The sequence below is a fragment of the Protobothrops mucrosquamatus genome, unplaced genomic scaffold (genome assembly GCF_001527695.2).
Source record: "Protobothrops mucrosquamatus isolate PMUCROS unplaced genomic scaffold, P.Mucros_1.0 scaffold1785, whole genome shotgun sequence".
NCBI lineage: Eukaryota > Metazoa > Chordata > Lepidosauria > Squamata > Viperidae > Protobothrops > Protobothrops mucrosquamatus.
The window spans coordinates 133,556-149,854 of NW_015387923.1; the positions used below are offsets into that span (position 1 = coordinate 133,556).

Sequence of the window (16,299 nt, forward strand, 5' to 3'; positions counted from 1 at the left end):
CTTTGGTATTCTATATGTCAGAAATTATGTTCGTTCTTGTGATGAGTGGAAGATGATGAGGTAGAGCGCTTTTTCTTCAAAACACACCTTTTTCCAAAATAATTTTGTTTTCAGTTTTAAACAATCATCCTGGACAAATCAGCTGCCCCTTCTCTGGAACATCAACAAATTAATTAAATTTGATTTAAGGACAAGCATTATATCACTTTTACAGAATGAATATAAGTCAAACGCTGCGACAAATGCTATTGTACCAAACTGGAGATTTTTTACAAGTAACTCTTGTACTTAACTATTTTAGTATCACTGAAAGGGAACCTCTCCCTTTGAGCACATCTTTGGCTTCAACATACTATAAAAAAATCAATGAGATAAAAATGTATGTTGTTACTAGGATAATAATATATTGAAGTTGAAGAGAAGAATTGGCTACTATTTGAGCACATGGACAAATTGTTTTCTAATTAGTTGGTTTGAAATTAAAGTATAAACTGCCCATAAAATTTGGTGGCCTGACAGTGGGTAATTACTAAGCTTTTTACATAATACAGTGGAAAATGCACTCAGTCCCAGAGAATTCACATATAGCCTATTTCAAATGCATGACAAAATGGTCCCTAATGACTGATCATCAGCATAATTCAACTCTGACTTATGTGTTCTCATGAAAGCCATAATTATAGTTCTATATAAGCTCTGTCTGCTAAAATAAATTTGGTATGAAAATACATATATAAAGGAAGACCAGAAACAAATGTGCTAATTCATTTTCCTGCCAGCTTTTTAAAACAACAAATGCAAATTAATTTTTTGAAAAGGAGGCTCTGAAAGTGGAATAAAATTATCCATGCAAAATTCCCAGGTGTCAAAAACATTTTAAGCACATCCAGCAGAACATGAAAATTCACCCTCTGTCTTCCATCAAAGAATGAAGTTTGGGGTAGCACCAGTGGAAATGTAGATGCTGAGGACCAAAATGGCACATGTAGCACTAAGCTCCCTCCATAGATGATCTTTATTACTTACTGTATATAGAACATATATCTCTACATATGAATGCTAAACCAAAGAAGTGTTTTACTACATAAAAGAATATGGCATTTATTATGGCTGTAGTCTCTAGGGAACAAAACAGTGAAGATTCAAAATCTACAACTAAGTTTGGAAACAATCTGTCTGAAACCCTAAGACCTATTCCTGGAAGGCAATGCCATTTTGCTAAGAGATAAGAATCTATCAACAGTGACCCTTACTCTTATCACTTCTCGACTGGACTACTGCAAGACACTTTACATGGAGCTACCTTTTAAGAGCATCCAAAAACTGCAACTGAGATAAATTGCAACAGCCCAATTACTGACAGGCATTACTGCTCATACTGTACCACACTGTACCTATGTTTTTGACCCTACATTGGTCACTAATAGGTTTTTGAGGACAATTGTAATTGCTGGTTTTGATCTATAAAACTCTATATGAAATACCACAAAGACATATTTATAGGACACCTTCTATCTGAATCAGCTAATTTATCAAATTCTTCCTGCAAAAACTTTGAGTCACACTTTACTTTTGGAAAGGAAGGAGGATGGTGGTGAGATGGGGACTTATTTCTCATCTGCTGCTCCAGACCCACACATGCTCCAGACCCACACTGCTAACTAGGAAGTTCCTTCCAAAAATATTTTGGCTTCAAATGCAGCTAAGGCTAGGCAGCTGGTTTCTGCAGCTGCATCTGTCTGCATCATAAATGACCAACACTTAAAAGTGCTTAGCAGGCTGCTGATAAATGTTAGTTTAATGCCTATTTGAAAATGTGCCAGGCCTCTATTTAAAAAGCAGTCTAGAACAGAGGTCCCCCCCAAGCTTTTGGGCACCAGGGACCGGTTCCGTGGAGAGGGGGTTTTCCGTGGACTGGAGAGTGCGTGGTTTTGTGTGCTACCTGTATCTCATGGATGAGGCTTTGCTTGTTTGCACAGACCGGTTGCTGGCATGCCACGGCCCGGTTCTGGTCCATGGCCCGGGGGTTGGGGACCCCTGGTCTAGAACAACCTTGGCAACTATAAGCTGTGTGGACTTCAACTCCCAGAATTCCTCAGCCGACATGCTTTAACTGATTTAAACTGGAAAAAAAGGAATCAGGTTCTGCCAGTTGTCTGTTGCTGATTCCGTTACCACTGGACGTTACAGGTTTGTAACTGTTTCTGCCAATAAAAGCTTTCTTATGGTCATGCTTTTACTTTTTCATTATTTAGGAGAGGCACCATTTTGCCTCTGTGCCTGTGACATGCTAGCTAGTCAGTTAATATAAGAGGCAACTAAACAAGCCATTTCAAGTACCGACAATAAGCCTTTTAGCACATTAATAGAACATGGCTGAACTATTTGATTACCCTAGATTTGCATGTCATCCATTCCCTTGATGCAGCCTCTAATTCTAGCTCAAACTGAGCTTATCTGTCACAGTTTTCCTATATTTAGAGGATGGGGGGAAAGGTCTTCCTCAATAAATGTATCTGTTGGTGGGATTTTAGAAACATTTCCCTGGAGAGTCCTTATTCTATTAGGGAAGGCCCAGTGAGATTGTGAGTAACTCCATCCTCCAATTTATTCTAGTTTTACAAATTCTCAGGCACATTTCTCTCTCCAGGGATTAACTGCTAAGGAAGCCAAATATTAAATGTCTCTTATTTCTCATTCCCATGCTCAATCTCTTTCATGCCATATATTCAGAATAAACCCAAGTTAAGATTTTAGCAGTCATACAAACAGAGCCAAAGGGTTTGCTTTTTAAATTGCACTAAGTGTTTGAATAGCACTTGGAAGGATTCATGGAGAAAGCCCCAGAATCTTCCTTATTTATAACACTGCAAGTGATTCCTATTTTGTTCCTGGCTTCATCCTTTCCGGCTCTGCTGGACCATTGGAAAACCTGTCCCAGTCCAAATAATATCTTTCAAAGAAAGGATCTAAGGAAAGCATTGAACTGCCTTTTCAGCTCTTTTGATGGCAGTTATCACAACCAATCCTTTCATCCAGTCAACCTCATTTTCACATGTAAAAAAGGTTACAGGTTTAACATCCTTTAATACTTAGGATTACTAGTATTTATCTCTTCACATACAAGGCATGTTGAGTATTTTTTTATCTGTTGCTTAGCTTCTAATTCTAGCTTTTTATTTTTTTATTTTTCAAAACAAAAGGACAGTTTTGTTCTCTGTATTAAGAAACCATGGGATAAATGGGATATGTTTTCTCTATTAAAAATAACAGGAAATTATTCACCACCACCCCCATTTTTTGATAATTATACTTCTTAATAGTATACATTGGGACAAGACAATCAGAAATTATCAGGTACAAATGATGGTAATTTTCAATTTCCTCAAGCTGTTGATGCTTATTGGACATATTTTCCAGTGGAGGATTCTCAGGACAGGGTTCCATGATCCTTTTAGATCAGGTTGATCCCACTATATTCCACAATTTGATATGATTGACACAATCAAAGGCCTTTCTAAAACTAATGAAACTAATACTGACTTCCTTTGGGTATTCTTTTACACTATCTCAATTTTTCAGTGCACACTACCAATGTCTTATGTCCCTTGGTCTTTTCTAAAGCCAACTTGAGCAATTGGCATCTCCATTCCTATGCAGAGTTTTAATCTATGTTGGATGATCCTAAACCTTATTTTGCTAGCATCTGAAATTAAGATCATTGTGCAACTTTTACTGGTCTTCTACAAATTAGTATTCTGCTCAAATCCAAAGAAAGATACTAGATAAAATTACTAGATACTAGATTAATTATCACACATGAGAAAAGATTCAAGAAAGTTGTTTCTTCATACATAAACTAAGGTTATACATAAAGGGCAGAAGTATACACAATTGAATGTAATGCAGCATTTCTAGCTAAACATTTTCTTTTCAGAGATAGCAGAATCCTGAAATAGATGTTCCCTTAGTTTCAATTGATCCTGGGCATCCCACTTCCTGAAGATTCCAATAAATTAATTATAAGGCTACTTTTCCCAGCTTCCGCCTATGGCTTCTGCATTTGTTTTTAAAAGGCTCCAAATGTTCCTATCACCAGCAAAGAGGAAGGGGCTCTTATAATTTGTCACTGTACATGGCCCAAGAAGGCATGCCTGACTCAAAGTAAATATTTATTGGCCTAAGGCTAGCAGTCTGCAGTATTGTGAATGCAAGTTGCCATTCACAACAGTTAAGTATCAGAATGAACATCTGCACAGTTCATTCATACTCCCAATAACTGAAATCAGACTTTCTCCCAGTATTACTTGTTCTGTAGCCAGTGTTTTTCTTCAAAACTCAACTATATTATATTAATTGAATAAAACTAAGCTTTAAATCTGATTTGAGTGTATTCTATTTTAAAAAATATTGACTTAATTATGTGTGTCACAATTAAGTAAAAATGATCCAGATTTATAGTTATATAGTCTATATGATGTCATTCTTGAAGATTATGTTGTCCTATAACCACTAATGAGTTGAGAAAAAAAAGTGATCAGGGAGACACTGTTTTGATCTATTCCCATTAAATTTTCTATCATGTAGTTTCTAGATCACCCAAAACAGAACTTGTATCATGCCAGAATATCAGTCAGGTAAGCTGATAACTATTTTTACTATGAAATATTTTATTATCTTAGTTAGAATTACTTTCCTTGAAAATTCTCCAGAAAAGATGTATTACATATTGACTAATGAGATCTATTTAAAATTCTTTTATTTAACTAAGTGGTTTCATTTCTCTCAGTATCTCAAAGCTCATAATCAGATCCAATACAGTATTTTTTCCACTACTATAGATTATACAAAGATTAAGTGTAATTGAGGTAGTCCTCAACTTACGACCACAATTAAGCCCAAAATTTCTGTTGCTAAGGAGACAGTTGTTAAATGAATTTCACCCCGTTTTATGGCCTTTCTTGTCACAGTTGTTAAGTGAATTACTACAGTTATTAAGTTAGTACACGATTGTTAAGTGAATCTGGCTTCCACATTGACTTTGCTTGTCAGAAGCCTGCAAAAGATGATCACACAACCTGGGACACTGCAACTATTATAAATATGGGTCAGTTGCCAAGCATCTAAATTTTGATCACATGACTATGGGTATGCTGCAACGATTGTGAGTGTGGAAAAACAGTCATAAGTCACTTTTTTCACTGCCGTTGTAACTTTGAATGGTAATTTGAGAGTCCTCCTGGACTCAGTTCTTTGACCCAATGGCAGCCATGGCCAGGAGGATTTTTGCACTGATCCATAGTGTATACTAAATATGACCCTACCTGAAAGCACTCATAATTTAATCATCTCTCATTTAACACAATCTATCCAGGGCTAACCTTGAAAACTATTCAGAAGTTTCATGAGTAACTATGGTCACTTCTCATTTTGCCTACATGAAACCTCTGCTTTATGAGTTGCCCTGGCTATCAGTGGGCTTCTAACTGCAATTCGAGATGCTAGTTGTCACCTGTACAAAAATTCTCCATTGTTTTTGCCCAACCAGTGGCATCTTGTGGGACCTAGGAATCAGCCTTTGTTGTGGTTGTGGTCTTCTCCCTTAAGTCCACATGGCATTGACCATGCTGTTTTAAATCTTCAAATCCTTGCCTCTTGCAACAAGCTCTGGGTAGGATTGGGTTAAGATCAATATTGGATGTATGTCTTATGACTGGGGCTGGATTGTTTTGTTTTTCTGACCTGCCATTGCGTTTATTTTTTTATTGTTTATTTTTATTCATCATTCTATTGTTTTTAATCCTAAAATCTAAACTGCCTAGGGGTGCCTTTGTGACCGAGGCAGACTATAACTTGATTGAATTAATGAAGCATATACCTCATTATGTTACCCTTTCATTTCAGTACTGTATAACTGAATACTTTAGGTCTTTAGATAAGCGCATGCTACAGAAGATAGTGCTTTATGGATAAACAGGTCTCTGATTGGGAATTCCAATCTGCCAAACAAGTTTGTTCGGAAACAGGAAACGCTGTCGCTCACCTTCTGCCAGCTATATAGACTTCTGAACCAGCTGAACAGTCGTTTTCAACACTCACTGCCCATTGTGTAAAAATAGGCTGTTTTAGGGCCTTCGAAATAAGTATGCAATAATAAAAATAATTCCGTTGGCTCAACCAGCCTTTATTTCCAAAGGCTAGAAAGATTCTTTTTCCTCACCCAAGAAAGACGGGCAATCCGGAGTTAGCTAGCTGCCATAGGGTGAGGGAGGTGTAAAACACGCGGCACTTCTTCATAGTCCGCTTTCCAGTTATTGGCAGAGCTGAGCCGAGCCCCACCGCCTAAGCCCGGGGCCAGGATTGAATCTGCCGCGAAAATGATACCCGCCTACTGAGTCACTGCTGTCAAGTAAAAGTACAGTGCCAGGTGTCCACTATTTGAGTGGACAGTCCACTTTTTTCACATTATGTTCACTATTTTTTTTTCACAAAATAGTGGACTTTTTTTTTTTATTCAAAAGCTTTATGATGAAATGGTACGTAATCTAAAGCTGTACAGTCTACTTTTTTTTTACTACTTAACACCCCCCCCCCCCCCCGCTTGTCCGCTATTTTTGGGAAGCAGACCTGGCAACCCTAACGGTTAGTCAGAACCGCGCTGCAAAAATCCGGACGACTATTAGCTGGCAATAAAGAACTACAACAATTGCGCTCCTGCCGTCTAGAAGTGGCCCAGGTTTCGTAGGCTGGCTGAGCTCTCGCCCCGGCCGCCAGAAGCTACGCCGCGAGCCTCCCCACCATTTCTCTCCCCGCCTTTGCAGATTCGGGTGAAGCCCTCGGGTCTGGAAGCGCGACCGGAGGTCCAGCTCCTCAGTATTCCAACGTGGGGCTCAGCCCTGTCCTGTTTCCATGGCAAGACACGGACTCCAAGCAGCTCGGAATCCTGGCGCTCACCTCCAGCCAGCGCCCCCTCGCGTGGGAGCTCCTAGGTGAGTCGGGCGGGGATTGGCTAGAAGGCGCGCCGGACAAGCGCTTTCCCCCCCCCCTCCTCCTCCTCCCCTCCCCGCATTGTGGAGCTCCGTGCCTCGGCTGGAGAGGGTCGCGGGTCGCTCTTCGAGGCGCTCTTCCTCTGAAGAGGTGTGCTGACGTGGGAGCAAGGGAAATCCGGTGGTTTTTGCGATCCTTCTTCGGGATTGCCATGCCTCAGCTGGGGAGCCCGACACTGGGCCGTTCTAACGTGCGGGTGCGAACACGGTTGGATGTGCGAACACGGTTGGATTTCCAAAACTACCTGGATCCGGAATGGGAACTGGACGGTAAGTAAGCTCCAGTTTAAAGTCAGAGCTCCGAGCAGGCCGAGTAGGTAGTTGCTTCAATCAAGCGATTTGGGATTTTAGGAGGGGGCTCTTAATTTCACTTAGTTTACTGTGTTTTTATTGCTAATTTACAACCAAGAGAAAGATGTTTCTGAAATTATTTGCCTCGGGTTCCAGAATAAATTTACATAACCATGATTCTATATAGACTTCTTTTAAAATAACACTATCTAAACCAGGGGTAGTCAACCTTGGCTCTTTTATGACTCGTGGACTTCAATTCCCAGAATTCCTGAGCCAGCTTAGCTGGCTCAGGAATTCTGGGAGTTGAAGTCCACGAGTCATAAAAGAGCCAAGGTTGACTACCCCTGATTTCTAAACTTAGGGACTGTCACAATACTAAAGGAACATAGTTCCTTTGTTCAGTCATTTACGTACCAGCAAAATTAGATGGATGTGTAACACCTGCCTGCCAAATATGTATATTGCAGTGCATTATGGGACCTTTAACAATACATTTTCTTTCTTGAGAAATAGATAGCGTTGTTTATTTCAGAATAGATAGCAACAAAAAAAACTTACTTTCAGTTTTCCAGGATGTAATCACAAAACTAATACATTAGGGGTTAATCATGGAACAAGTGAATAAATTAGTACAGTATTCTAAATTTCCATGAAGGGCCCCTCTCTCTCATCAATAAATCGGAAACAATTATCTTGTTAGTTAGAAAGTTTAAGTCACTGCAGAGAAACATTATAATAAGTTGGCCTGCCTAGAATGTATGTAGTTCAAACCCCATTTACTGTAGCATTCCAAATTCCAAATTCCAACTGCAGCATTCCTGAGAAATGGTTGCCCAGCCTCTGCTATATATTTTTCAAAAAGGAGAGTCTGCTACCTCCCAGTTGTTGAAAAGCTTCCCATTGTTGAATTTCTGAGAGCAGAAATGAATAGAATGTAAACAGGCAGTTGCCACCAACAAGTGAGTGTGGTAAACAAAAAGCCAGTTTACACATATGTACAGATAGTCCTCAATTTACAATTATTACCAATCCTGGCAATTGGTCATAAGTTGTGATGGTTGTAAAGTGAGTCACATGACCAACCCAGTTTTACGATCTTTTGTGATGGTCGTTAAGTGAACAACATGGTCATTAAGCGAAACAATTGTTTGCTATGAGCGGTTTTTGTGAGAAGCTGGACGTAAATGCCGATTTTGGGCAAAAATCACAGTTACATGAACACAAGACACTGCAAATGGTTGTAAGTGCAGGCCAGTTGCCAAGCGCCCAAAACATGGTTACATTGTGACCATTGTAAATGTTTTGTTGTAAAGTGCCCAAATCATGATCATATGACTGAGGATCATGCCATCACTATAGAGATGTTGCAATGGCTGCAAGTCATTAACCTATTTTTTCAATCCCCTTGTAACTCTGAATAGTCGCCGATAGAGGCAGTCAATAAGTGAGGACTATCTCTATTTTTCCTTTCTAATTATGTTTTTTATGTAAATTTCAGGTAATTAAGTGAAATGAAATAAACTGGCTGGCTGTATTCTCTGTTTCACTGAAAAGTTAATCCAGTAGATACGAGGTGTCATTCTGCTTTTTTATCATTTTAATTTTGTAGCACATTATCAAACATTGATACAAACATTTGACTGACATTAATTCTTATTTGGGTTTTCAGATGTACAGAAGGGAAATTCATTTGGATCCTGTCAGGAAAAGAAAATTTTCCCCTTTCATCATGCACCAGACCGATTAGGTAATGAGTATGCACCAATTAAAGGTGATCCTGATCTTGGACCAGGAGCTTATAATCATGCAGAGGTAAGTAGTGCTCCCTTTCATTTTTTTTTCTCGCCAAAGAGTTATTTAATTTGAAGTAAAGAAAGGATATTTACTATTCAGATTATATTGATTACTTTTGCTTTCAAAATTTGAATATATTGTAAATAAAAGCAATGTCTCTTGTCTTAAAAAGTAGATAATTAGAGAATATTTGCAAAGATTTGAGAGACCACAGTTAAACCCCATTCATCTATTATTTTCACAGGATGACTCTGTACTTGATACTGTCTTTCATTTCTATGTACTTCACATGATTGCTTTCAGCAAAAATCCATGAGTACAAGTTCTGTTATTTAGACTAATGAACCCTAACATTTTGTGTAGTGAATGTGCAGGCTACCTAACCCCCCACCTAATGTTCACTGAGGGACATCAAATTTATGGTCACTGTCTCAGTTTCAGTCCATATCAAGAGGGGAAAATGTATTTTGTCATATGGAAAGAAGAGACATATTTGGTGAATGGACTCAGTTGAATTCCTCAACTCATCTGTCTCCTAGATGAGAACAAGTTTTGTTCTTTTAAAAAATAGGGACGAACTCTGGGGAAATGGTATAGGAACCATGGATCATTGTGTTTGTTGTACTTCTGTCCCTCTGCTACTGCTAACAAATTCTGGAAATCAGAAGATGGTTAAGGATGGACTGGGTCTGCACTATGCTTGTTGCCTGGTTGGCTGCTTTTGTGGACTGACCTGTGCTAGTTGCCCCTTGTATTTTATTTTCATCTCTTTGCTACCAGTGTCTTTCATTATATAGACCAGATAACTGCATGGGACTTTCCATTTGGAGAGGCTAATCAGGATTTGGGATCTTGGATTATTGGTGGTGGCTCGGTGTGTGGGTGTGGGGGGGGGGATAGCAGAAGAATGTAGTCTGATGTGGACCCCCCCCCACACACACAGGCTTTTTCTCTGATTGTTCCAGAGAGGGAGAAGATTATTTTCCTCCCAATTTTGTCTGTCAGCTAAATCTTTTGTTTGTATGCTTCCCCACTCAGGGTGAGAGCCTGAGAAAAGGGTTGATGGAGGAAGGTGGGGCTGGGTGCCTGAGGGTGTTGAAAGCCAGTAGGGCTGAAGCACCTCAGAGTTCTTTCCCCCCTCCTGGAACGGATGTAGTTAGTTATTATTGGAGTTCCTGGGCCTTTGGAATTCGGTTGTCTGGCGGGGAAGACAGTGTGGCCATTGAGGGGACATGGGTGGGCCATAATATTATGATGGTGATGGGCATGGCATGGGCATGGGAACATATGGTGGGAGACAAGCAGGTCACACCTAGGAAAATATTTCACATTCCAGCTCCTTGGTTTTAGCATCTATGCCCAGCAGCAGCCTGTCAGAGGCTCTGACTTCTGCTTGTTGCTCTTAAATGTCAGGTCAGTTTTTAATAAGACCTTTTTGATCGTAGATGAGAAGGCCAAACTGGCATGTGTTATTGAGACCTGGCTGGGCCCAGTAGTGGGGGTCTCCCTCTCACAGATGTTACTGGCTGGGCTTCGAGTTTGTCACCAACTAACAACACAGAGCAGGGGTGCTGACACGGCAGTTGTCATCTAAGAACCGCTTCTGGATTTCAAGGGCGCTGCCCAGCAGGTCACAGGAAGTGAGACCCTGCTTAATAAGTTGAGATCAATTGGGATTGTTACTGTTGTACCAATTTCTCTGCTGTATAGCAATCACCCTGGATGAGCTACTGGGAAACCCAGGAGACGAGTCAGCTAGTGAGGTAGTACTACCATTTTTAACATCAATTTGTCTGCTATTCTCTGTTTTAGTTTGTTTTTTTATATTTTACAATGTATGTGTTAATGTTTTTAGCTCTGTTGTATGCCAACCAGAATCTCTTGTTTGTGAGATGATCAGTTATCTAAATTGGTTTAATAAATAGTAAGTGGGAAAACAAGTGGAGTGTACCATTTCTTCAACCATTCTTCTAAGTGACTCAAATTATCCCAATAAGCTAGTGGGGAAATTGGACAATTGCTTTGAGAAAATTCTATTTAAGAAAAAAATAAATTTAGGTAGGATACGTTGTAATTATTTTATTTTATTATTCACCACTGAGCTCCAACATTGACTTTTTAGTTGTCTGTATATTATAATTATTCCTGTTTCTTTGCACTATCATGCTTTCTCTGACAGTGCTCAAGATTTTTTTTACTTTTTATTAACAACTTCTCAGTAGAAATCTTAGTTTTGCAGGCTCTACTATGCTGCTATACATTGTCCCCCCCCCCCCCCATTATTATAAGATAGAATAACTTTAGCATTTGTTTTAATATATAGAGGAACAATCTTATATATAACTTGGCTCAGAGACCACAGAGTACTAAAGGTTACAGCATGGGAGCAAGAACAACACCACGTTTTGTGATAATAAACAAGGTAAAAACATTTTCAGTACATATACTCTGCAGTAGGAGTTCTCTTCTGCAGGCGTGAAATCCTTCAGCAGACAACTCTTGCAGCCAATGTTCCTTGCATACATAGAGGAAATTCACTTTCTATACTGTGGGTCCCATCTAAGGAAGGCCTTCTTTGTACTCTAAAATTTTAATTTTAATAGAATGCCAAAATATTTCCACCACAGCCAGCAATACAAACCAGGGTGGCCGAGAGAGAAGTTTAACCTTTCACAATTAATGTTTCATGCTTCTCTAGAAGAAAACAATAAAAGTAGAATTATTACTTATATTCTTTAAGTGTTGTCACATTTTTTTAGTGTGAAATTGACTACATTTGATTTGCTGATATACTTGGATTGTGGAGTTGGGTAGGGTTGCTTATATCCCTGTTTATCCATAAGTTTAAAAGAAACTCTGTAACATTGTGTTGTAGAGACATAAAATAATTAAAATAAATCCATCATTAAAATAAATTCAATACTAGCCCAGACAATAATTTAAAAACCCAGTGTTTGGGGACATTACTGAGCATATGAAACTGGACAGATAAAAGGTTTCTTTTGCTCAGGGTTTAAATAGTTAATGGCTGAGCAAACAGACAGGAAGATCATTTAAAAAAAATCCCAATTCATTTCAGAAAAGCTCCAGAAAAAGGAGAATTAAGCTTTATTTATTTGTGTGACATTGCCTCACCCATCTTGCAATATTAATATCTTATGTTGGATGATTTTATATACCCAAAACACCTAATTACACATTAAATTATTCTAATCAGACTCATCAAACTAGAAAGGAATCTCTAATATGGCTGTGCTGTATTTTGAATTTCTATCTAAATAAATTCAAAATACAGCACAGCCATATTAGAGAGTCCTTTCTAGTTTGATGGATCTGATTAGAATAGGATCTCTATCTAGATAGAAACAAAGTAAAGCAACTATGTTGTTTTACACGATTGCACAGTTGCAATCCTGGTGTGTTGAAGTAATTGATAATGCACAAAAGTTTACAAAAATATTAAATTGAATTTTAATTACCATTCCTGATTTATTTACAATGTATTAATTCTATTAATTCACAAGTTATTCTATTTCGATGGGGTTTGATAGAGATAAAATCAAGATTATTCACTCGGTTTAGAACTGAAACTTAATTGGAGTGCTTATGGACTTCAAATTACATTCTTTATAATTGCATTTTATGCTCTCTCTTTTTTAGCATGTGACCCCTGCACCTACAACATATCAGTCAATATGGATCAAAGAACACAAGCATAAGACTGAACATTTCCCATTTCTCAGCAATATACCACGGTTTTTAGAGCAGGTTCAAGATAGAGAACTCTTTCCTGGGTACTTTTTTCATTTTTTTAATTAAAAATTGGCTATGGAACCTGAACAATAAAGGAAGTTCAGTGCTAAGGCAGGAAAATCTTATATTTGAGCTTTGTTTTGTTTTTCATTTAATTTTGGAAAGGATTTAACTATGCATAAGCTGGAAATGGTGTGGTTTAGTTAGTCATGGATATATTGGAGGAACAAAGTGATCTTTAGCAATCATTAATATGTCTGAATGTCTTAATATATTCCAGCTGGAGCTCCCATAGTGTCAGTGGGACTCCTGTACTTACAGATTTTGTTGGATTTATGTGTTGGTATAATTGCTATCTTATGCTGTTTTGGAGGCTCTTCAGCAAGTATTTTAACAAACGCTAGTAACCCTCCCAAAATTTGCTAGGTTGAAACGAAAACCTGATACATCTTAACCTTGACAGTGTATAAAAATTACCCTAATACAGCAATGAGATTATTGTTGTATAAGCCCTGTGGGCTTTTTTTCATTTGAAAACTGTGTGTGGGAGGGGGAATCAACAGAACCTAAATAGGATATCTGTTTTACTAATCTGAGGCATACTTTTTGCATTAAGTTGAAATGTCATTTGATTGCAAATTATTGACAAAAGACTGCTTTTCTATTAATTGACAATATGTAATATTGCATTCTCGGAGCTTTTCTGTCTAAAGAGCTTAATAAAAATGCATTCTTTTTCATCATAAAGTTTTAAACCTTTACCCAATTCCATCTATAATTTTATTTTTTTAGTGTTTATTTATTTTTATCAAAAGAAGAGGGAAAAAGGATAAATAAAAAACTACAGCAAAATTTTTTAAAACCCTATTTTTTTTTATTTATGCAACTTATCAATATTATTTTGGAGCCCGGGTGGCACAATGGTTAGAATGCAGTATTGTAGGCAAACTCTGCCCACAGCCTGGAGTTCGATCCTGACAGGCACTCAAGATTCACCCAGCATTCCATCTTTCCGAGGTCGGTTGGTTGATAAAATGGGACCCATATTATTGGGGACTATATGCTGACATTGTAAACTGCCCAGAGAGCTGTAAAGCACTATGGGATGGTATATGAGTCTGAGTGCTATTGCTATTGTATTGCTATTTTGAATGGAAAGTGTTTTTTTAACAATTTAACCAATCCAACACAACTATGAAAAAAGCACAATATACAATGCTATATTTATTTTAAGTTATATAGTACATAGCATAAAAACTGCAGTACTGTATATAACAGAAAATAATACATGTCTGTTCTCTCTCTCCTGTCTCCTCAGACCTGGAACTTATGACCCATACAGGTTGCCACACAGGCATGTCAGCTGGCCAGGGAAGTTTGGTTCCCCAGACTGGTCTTTAGTTCCAATGCCACAGAGAAGAACTTTCAGAGCTGAGGTGTGAAATTTGGGGTTAACAATTTGGAATGACAGAAATGCTTCATTTATTGAAATAGAACAATATATCTTCTTGTCTTTGAGCAACAGCTTACAGGAAACCATGTGGTAACTTATAGCTACTAGGCTATTTGTTGGGGAAACAAATGATCTGTTTCTATTATACAGCAATTACTTTATTCATTTCTTGTTTTAACATTTAAAGACGATCATCACATCAAGTTATTTGAACATCTGTTGACGTAAATTCTAGGTTGGTTATAGATGGCTTATTTTCTGCCATACAAACCAACAGGTTAGTGGATAGCAAACCAGGGCCTTCTGATGATGATGTTTTTTGTGAACCTCCTCTCTCTCCCTCCAAAAGTATTTGTCTGGTTCACTTCAGATAGGCCCTTAAAATGGTTCTGTCTACAGACCTTTATATGACTTTGCTGCTCTTTGATACTATCTTGTCCTACAACTAAACATGGTTAATATTAAATAGAATAAAATGCTTATTCCACCTTCTATATTTGAACCACAATAAATAGATTTATGCTGGGGAAAGGAATATAGAGATTCTGCTGCTCGTTGCTGCCTAGGTAGGATTATGAATACAGAAATTGTTCACCAACAAAGAGAAAGGAGAGAGAGGGGATGGAAAGTTCAAGTTATATACTGTGGAGCATAGTCATGCTCCTGAATGATACTCCTCTAACTAATATGAAGATTAAAAACCTCCTTTTTTATGGGGGTGTTTTTGATACAGTCTTACTTATGTAACGTCTTGGACAAATCCATGGCATTTTCTTGCAGAATTTCTTGCAATTGTAGAAATGGTTTGGCATTACTTTCTTCTGGATACTGTTCAACTTTCCAGTCTAGTGCTGAAAGGTAATGAGCACCCAATGTCCTGCAGTTTAACAAGAACTGTGTCCCCCCCCCCCCCCGCCTCCAATCCAGCACATTATTATTATGCCATGCTAGCTCTGGTACATAAAATATAATGATATAATAGTATAAGTTTATATCATAATCTCTTTATGGTAGTTATCTTTTAAAGCTGATAACACTTGTTTCTCTTCCTGCAGAATTTCTTTGCCTGAAGTATTTTGTGGTGATAGATTTGCTTCTAAACTAAGGAGAGACAGTCTTGATTACTATTTGGATGGGGGACCTCCCCAATCTAGACAGGGAAGTTGGATAATATTCCAGAAGAAAAAATACAAGCCATATTCATATCATGCCAACTGAATTGCCCTCCAAATTTATACTTTTTATTATTTGTCCAGTAATTATGTAATTACTAATAATAATATAATGATAGCAATTATGTACAGTAATGTATTTAATTTTTTTTAAATTTTTATTTCAGCTGCTTTCAGATAAAGAATTCAAGAAATATCGGAATCTGGTGGCCTATCTGAGCATATATTATAGTGATTAATTCTTGTGGCTGAAGATATTTCCTCTCCTACATGCTTAGACCACTAATTTACTTTTTTATCCTTAGAATTAAACATTTTTAATTAGTTTATTACTTCGATTCAATATCCAGACTATTTCATAAAGAATGTCTTTGTTAGCCTTTTAAATGCTTCTATTTTCCCACTGTTTCAGTATAACACATTTACTCTTCGGAAGATGTTTCAAATATAGGAGTTTGGATTTTGCTAACAGCCACATCTGTTAAAATGTTTCTGGTTTTGAACAGTTTAACTATAGTAATACTTAAGAAAAATGCAGATTTTCAAAGTATAATTTCTACTGATATGTCAGTTTGAGAGTTAAGATCACAATGCTCACAAATGTCATGCCAAATTTGAGAAATTATTATGGGAGCAAGCATGTATTGATTAAAAGCTAAAATTGAAAATATTTTGTCCTGCTATTCCACTGCACTGGCCAGTATTTTTTGAAAGACAAAGGTATTAGAAGTATGTGCCATATGATTTGATATAGTCTTTCTTGCACCGCATATCCAAATGTGACTAA

The 16,299-nt window shown here is 37.7% G+C and overlaps 1 protein-coding gene across 1 annotated transcript; it reads left to right on the plus strand.

Annotated features, from left to right (window-relative positions):
* The first annotated feature begins 7,071 nt into the window (after positions 1 to 7,071).
* PIFO (primary cilia formation) lies at positions 7,072 to 16,173 on the plus strand. Its single transcript, XM_015823162.1, has 6 exons — positions 7,072 to 7,316; positions 9,010 to 9,152; positions 11,458 to 11,556; positions 12,795 to 12,928; positions 14,206 to 14,323; positions 15,680 to 16,173. Exons 1-6 carry the CDS (start codon positions 7,199 to 7,201, stop codon positions 15,749 to 15,751), a joined length of 684 nt encoding a protein of 227 aa, XP_015678648.1. The 5' UTR covers positions 7,072 to 7,198; the 3' UTR covers positions 15,752 to 16,173.
* The last annotated feature ends 126 nt before the right edge of the window (positions 16,174 to 16,299 follow it).

What these genes read in the sequence shown, in the direction of transcription:
- PIFO (XM_015823162.1), top strand. Translation starts at nt 7,199, where the DNA reads ATGCCTCAGCTGGGGAGCCCGACACTGGGCCGTTCTAACGTGCGGGTG. An exon ending in GATAGAGAACTCTTTCCTGG is followed by an intron (nt 12,929 to 14,205) that starts GTACTTTTTTCA and finishes CTGTCTCCTCAG; the next exon opens with ACCTGGAACTTATGACCCAT. An exon ending in GAAGAACTTTCAGAGCTGAG is followed by an intron (nt 14,324 to 15,679) that starts GTGTGAAATTTG and finishes TTTTTATTTCAG; the next exon opens with CTGCTTTCAGATAAAGAATT.